Here is a 6,872-nt window from a genome sequence, read left to right as displayed (position 1 = left end):
GGTATTAGTTTTCTTATAGTTTAAAAAACATTTTCCAATGCGTCCTCCTGCTTTTGGTGTTTCTGAGTTAACTAACCAGCAGCCAAGGGTGTAGGAATGAGTTTACTATTGAGGGGGGACACACAATTTAGGAAATCTGACAGATTTGTACATAGTCTGAGCAGAAATATGTCATAAATCAACTACACTGCACCCAACAAAATATCTCGAGTCTAAAAGGATTGCACAGTATAACAAATATATTGTCATCACAATGACAGAGTGTGCAATATTCATACCGCAAAGGACTTCTGGTTGCACAATAATTGTTGACTAATGTACTTGAAGAGGTTTGAAGTTGTATTTTTCAAGCTAATGCAATATTTAGCCAGTAGGACAGAGTTTCATGGCAGCAAAAGCTCACACCTGACCAAAAATACTAAAAGTCACATAAAACAGGAAGTACAGATTTGAAAGAGAGGAAAGAACTTTTTATACCTTCAAATGTCTCGCTACTTATTGTACATAAGATCTAATATAATATCATGCATATTGATAAACTATGATCAGGTGTTGCCCTTGTGTTATTCACCGGTGATACTCTGGGGGAAAAAAAAGACAACAAATAAGTCCTGCTGCTGCTGTTTCAGTCCRTTTTACTGATGGTGGCTTTGTGCTGGAATGCACCTGTCTCCTGTGAGGGATACGTCCCACCCATCCATTACAGCAACACTTTCCTAAAATAATCATGTAACTCAATTTTGCCAACAAAGGACTTGGATGATAATTTTAGGAAGGTGATGATAGTTTCTCCATGCTGGCGCTACCTGGCTGCTGAGAGCCACTGAGAGGAGCTAGCTTATCAAGATACCCACAGTTAACCGTCTTTGGGTGAGCTTGATTATGGTTTTTTTTYCCCCTTGTGACGTATTCCACCCATTTTATCACTTCTTTCCACATGCTTTTATTTTTCTTGCAGTCATTTTAGAAGAAATCCCAAATTTGACTGCAGCTTTCTTGCAACTTTTGTTGTCATCATGTTGCCGACATGCGCTGAGTAGCAGCAGATTGTAAACAAATGATGTTATGGACCACAAGGTGCCGTAAACTGCCCACAGCTAAAGTGAAACTGCTCGATGTAATAAATAAATAAATGTTTAATCTGTCTACATGGCTTAAAATAAATTGACCAAAACTAAAGTGAAGGATATTCTGTCAATAATTTCAGTTAGTTTTAGTTAGATTTTTGTAATTTTGTAATATTATACAGTTTCAGTTAGCTATTATTTTTTTCATTTTGTTTTAATTTTTATTTATTTCAGTTAACTAAAATGTTTTATTTTAGTTTTTGCTTTTTCGTTAGTTTTAGTTAACTGTAATTACCTAATTAATTACCTAATTTCTCTCGGGGATCAATAAAGTATTTTTGAATTGAATTGAACTCTGGTCCTGACCCGACGAAGTAGCTCGTCTGTGCTGGCTTATTCTTTTGAACAGTGGCTGTTTTGTTTCCCCAATGTATAAATGATCACAGTCCTCCTGACACTTAACAGCATGTACTATATTACTTTGTTTTTGTCAGGGAACTGGATCTTTGGGGTGAAATAATATTTGTCGTTACGTGTTTTGGGGTTTACCATACAGACCAGTATCTGTGTTTTGATTCCCATCACCCACTGGAACACAAGTTAGGAGTCATCAGAACTCTGTACCACAGAGCAGACAGTGTCCACACAAACACAGGAGCCAGGGAGAAAGAGAAGTCACACACCAGACCGGCCCTGGAGCAGTGCCGTTATCCTTACTGGAGTTTTCTGAAAGCAGAGAAGAAACCCAAACAGGATTCCAGTAAACAACCAGCTGAAAATGAAGACCCTAAACCCAGACCCAAACCAGTCGTCATTCCATATGTGGCGGGAGTTTCAGAGAAACTGAGACATTTATTCTCTAAACATGATGTCCCAGTGGCTTTCAAACCCCAAAACATGTTACGACGAAGACTAGTTCACCCCAAAGATCCAGTTCCCCGGCAAAAACAGAGCAATATAGTATATGCTGTTAAGTGTCAGGAGGACTGTGATCAGTCATACTTTGGGGAAACAAAACAGCCACTGTTCAAAAGAATGAGCCAGCACAGACAATCTACATCGTCGGGTCAGGACTCTGCAGTTTACACTCATCTACAGGCCAGCAGTCACTCTTTCAGGGATGAAGATGTTCTCATCCTTGATAGAGGAATGTTGGTTTGAGAGAGGAGTAAAGGAAGCCATCTTTGTGAAGAAAAACTGTCCACCATTAAACAGAGGTAGAGGCCTTCATGTCCAGTTGTCCTCCTCCTAAAACGCTGTTATTGCACGTATGACTCAGCCCCGTGAGCAAAAGGTGTGAATCAGGACCCCAACGTTAACCAACACAAAGAGGGMGAGAGGGACAAAAACAAGGGGGCATTGAACCCCACTTGCACTCTCTACATACACATAACAAAACACCAAATAACTACAGCTGAAACATCCAAACCAATAAGTCAGGTGGGGCACATGACTCCCTATGAACAATAGAGCCAATCAGGCCTATTAAGTGATGGCCCTCGTTTGCATGTGACTAACCTGTTTGACCACCATGTGGAGGCAGTGCTTATWAGGCTGAGTTCACCTGAAACTGATCAGACTGATGAAGTCTCTTGGAGGAGAGATGAAATGTTTAACTAAATATGAACCCATCCAGAGAACCTACTTTATTTTTTTCTTTTTGATGTTTCAGGAATGTTTTGGTCGTAACAAAAGAGACACAGGTCAACAACATCTCATGTTTTAACTATGAATTTAATTTTTCTTTGTCACTACATTGCTGTGATTCTCCAAAGCACTAAAATCTATAAATCTATTTTCTGACTGAAAGGAGGTTAGGTTTTGGGTTATGAAAAACACAAGACTCTTGTCTAAACTTGCCTCTTTGTATCAAACCTTTTACTTAGGAAAAAGTGTCTTACTCCGATCCCACCATCCCCTGAAATGTTTTGTCATGTCTGCACAGTTACAAGAAAATTCTAATAAGAAAATTAGCCAGTCATAATCAGACTAGTAATAAGACTAAGTCCCTAGAAGTAAAAATCAAGTTCTATCATCCTGCTCAGTCAAGTTKGTAAGTTTGTCCCTCTGAAAAAGCAAGCAACTTTCTGTGTCCTCTGTAAAATATTAAACATTTTGTCATACATTCAACGCCTTACTTTTTATTCAAATTTTTAATTTTGTCTGTTTTTGCTTCATTTCAGTTGGCGCGGCGCAGGAAAAAAGAGTGCTGTTTTTTTCACCTGTGTCTTGTTCGTTGCAGCTTTTATTTCCTTGTATTCAAGGTGTGTACCACAATGGAACTTTTTGACCTTGTTAATCTTTATTGGCACACTCACGTTAACATGAGTTACAGCCAACAAACAGCTGTTAAATATTATTCTTTGGTTTTTATACTGCCCCTTTTTTTCTGTCAGGTCTTTACATGAAGGAACTTTTGTGAAGAATCTACTCGTGGCCAGTGAAACAACGCCAAGATTGTTCACAAACTTGGATGAGACGCTTAACTATGGGTAAGAGATCATCAACCAGAAGCATTATCTTTGTCTGGGATCACAAGATTCCTCTCTGACTCAACCAGTCAGTCTGAAAATCCTTTTTATATAAACAGGCTCTGAAATCCTCTTCGTGAAAATCACAAACAGGATCAGTAACAACAGACAGCTCTTGCAGTCCAACCTGCTCAGCTAGCTCAACTTTGTGCCAAGGAAGTGACCACAACTCCTGATGTTTATGGGGATCTGAAAGCTCCTAAAAGTACCCCCTTCCCAACCCCCACGCACARTGTACATACAGATTTTATTTTATTTTTCTTAAAAGTACGCATACCATAGAAAACTAAAATTAAGATTCACTACAAAGCAAATGTAACAATATTTTTAAAGGAATAATTAACCTAGTTTATTTAAAACCAAGAGTCTGTAACTTTTTGACAAAGATTTAAAAAGAAGATATTTATTCACGTACACTCGTTTAAATCTGAAATTCTGATGGCAGTATACCATGTCCGTCATACCTGTTTTGAAACATCAAACAAACCACAAGCACACAATAAGGAAATTATACGGTCAGTGTAAGTAGAGAGAATAAACATGGTTACAATGATTAAAGCTACCATTGCATTAAAGTACATACAAAACACATAAAAAAAACACAGCAGTTGGAGTACACTTAAGGCATGCATAATTGGCATGTTCGTACAATTACTGAAGTCACACAACATAACCTAATGGGTACAACAAAACTATCTGAAATCCAGATTAAACAAAAAAAGTCCAAATTAAATATTTGCAATTTCAAATGAAAATCGTTCAGATTGTTGACAGATGTGGCGTTGCAATGTCCAAGTGAAACAAAACAAATACAAACAAAACAGTTTGACACTAGTTATAATAAGTAACCAACTAACTAGTTGTAGAGGAAAGGAAAGGTAGATGCATTTCCTACCCAAACACAGCACAGGGGCTTTCCAGTAAGTAGCTCTTAAACTATTATGTTTACCCTGAGTGTGGTGAAACTCTGTTGGATTGGTTTTCCTGAGGAAAGAAAAAACAAAACAAACAAACAAAAAAAAAACTGAGTTTCTAGACGTCTCCTTCCAGATAAAGCAAGTTGTCCAACAGGTTTGTTTTCAGTCAACATTGCCACAGAATTACTTAGCTGCAGACTTAAACGTCTGCAGCTAAGAGCGTGCCAACATTTTATCTGACTGATTAAAACGTCAGAACAATCATACACCAAAACTTAGAAAAAAAAATTCATATTTATTTGGGTTTTCATTTTTAATTCTCTAAAAGTGCAACTGCTACTCATAAAATTTGTAAAATAAATCAACAAATAACATCTTTGATTATTTTACAATCAGTACTCCGTTTTTTCCCCCTCTCCACAAGTCATTCTAAATTCTGAATCAAGATATCTGGGCTCCACTGATGATGGCTATTCATTGCTCTCGTGCACAAACTAGCTGCTCTGGAACCAAAAATTCACAGTTACCATGCTGTAATTCTGGGGATCAACAGGTACATTAAAACTAATCTAGAACAGTCAACAATGTAGTATTAAAGCACTGAAGGTCACAAAAAGTTAGGTACTCACCGCAAAGTCATGAAGTGGCGACGTGTTAATGTTTTCTTAGTTTAAAAATATGCAAGCAAAATTTGTGACTGAATGTCAAATACCACGTGTGTTTATTTATAAAAAATACCATTGTAATTTTATAACATGATGTATTATAACAAAGTAAAACTTAATGTACAAAGGAGAGGAGCGACAAACAAATTCTAAATGAACTAAAAGGGAAGTGTTAAACAAGCACAGCATGCAGTTGACCAGAAAATGTCATTTATTTGAAGAAGTTAAATGGAATAAGTTTTTTCAGAATGCAACATTTTTATTTAAACGCTCCCGTCCCTTGCCCCGCAAGATGCCTCCCTCAGCTTTACACCGTTTCGCCCGTAACTTTCGATTCTTCACTCACAAGGCAGAACAAACTGTCAGTCATCTTTGGCAGTGAAGCGTTTTTCCCTCAGTTCACGTCACTCAATTTATTTAAGTACTACCAGTTCAGATGCGTCAGGACATAGTTACACACGTTTTTATATGGTACCTTGTTTCAATAAATGTTTAATTGATATGACCCTGTTAAAGATCCATGAACAAGAACCACGAACAAAAACCAGGAACAAACCAACCTGGCAGTGTGACTAAATAATTAAGACCAGGGTGTATTGGTGTATAAAAACTAGTATTTTCCGTGATTATCTTGCTAAGACATAGTTGTTTGTTGTGCAGCTCTAGTTGCTTTTGTCTTAAAATCATCCAACAGTTCCATCCACCCATCGTCTATAACTACTCTTGTACCATTGTGGGTGCGGGTACTTATGGGTAGGATAGTTAAAAATAATAAAATAAAATCTTAATCTAGTAGTGAGGGATTTCATGTAGCTAAATCACTTTTTGCTTTTGAGTGAAGTGAAACAGCTGATGTGATTTTCATCTGAAAATTTAGAAGACAGAAATCTGGAACATTAAAAATGTTAGTAGACATGCTAGGCTTGCTATTTTGGTCCCTTTTTATTTTATTATTATTATTATTTGCATTGGCACAGTTTGCACACTTTCAAACTGCATAACAGCATTATTCTCTCATTTCTTCAGTAAATTTAAAACACTTTTTAACCTAACGGGTTTGACTAAACTACTCTTCAATGTACTGTAAATGAAGCAAAGTAACCTGCTGAATTTCCATCCACACTGAACAATACTCATGAAATCCTCTRCAGCTTTTTGAGTCTGAATTTCTGGAGAAAATCAGGTGGCTAATTTCTGATGTGTCAGCTGAAATAAATAGAAATTGTGAATCTGTGGCTGTCTCGTTTCAAACAGGAAGTGGAGAAAGAGAAAGTAAGAAAGAAAACGGCACTAAACAATGCTGGTGAATGCAAATGAAATGTTAGCCAAACTCTTGGCTTAGATTTGTGAAAGTGTTGCACAGTTAGGATGACTGTTACATTTACAGATGTACTCCCCTCATTTCTGTGTCTACCCAGAACAGAACCATTGATCTGTTGTATGCTAATGTCAGAGAAACATACAAAACACCCATCCCTCTCCCTACCACCTTCATCTTTTGGAGACCATGTTCTGCAGCTCTTGTACACAACACTTGTGATGAGTTGGCCCATATACTTGAGATCTCTCAGGAGATGGTCTCATGAAGTGAAAGATTCACCCGAGGAGACCACAGCTGAGAGTAGGGTTGCCAACTCATAAATAAATAAGGGACACCTCTCCGCAGGGCTGGTCACCCCATTTACCCCCCCC

General features: G+C 37.6%; 1 protein-coding gene across 1 annotated transcript in view; it reads left to right on the top strand.

Moving 5' to 3' along the window:
* Positions 1 to 6,872, top strand: part of LOC106519097 (N-acetyllactosaminide alpha-1,3-galactosyltransferase) — a gene marked incomplete in the record, with an annotated part of 25,337 nt that overhangs the window by 9,617 nt on the left and 8,848 nt on the right. Inside the window, 2 exon segments of the mRNA XM_014010628.1 lie at positions 3,251 to 3,331; positions 3,464 to 3,559. Of these exon segments, the coding sequence (XP_013866082.1) occupies positions 3,251 to 3,331; positions 3,464 to 3,559 (177 nt within the window).

The sequence above is a fragment of the Austrofundulus limnaeus genome, unplaced genomic scaffold, assembly GCF_001266775.1.
Source record: "Austrofundulus limnaeus strain Quisiro unplaced genomic scaffold, Austrofundulus_limnaeus-1.0 Scaffold71, whole genome shotgun sequence".
Lineage (NCBI taxonomy): Eukaryota > Metazoa > Chordata > Actinopteri > Cyprinodontiformes > Rivulidae > Austrofundulus > Austrofundulus limnaeus.
Note: the sequence above shows the minus strand (reverse complement) of the source record. Positions and strands in the feature narration are given on the sequence as shown.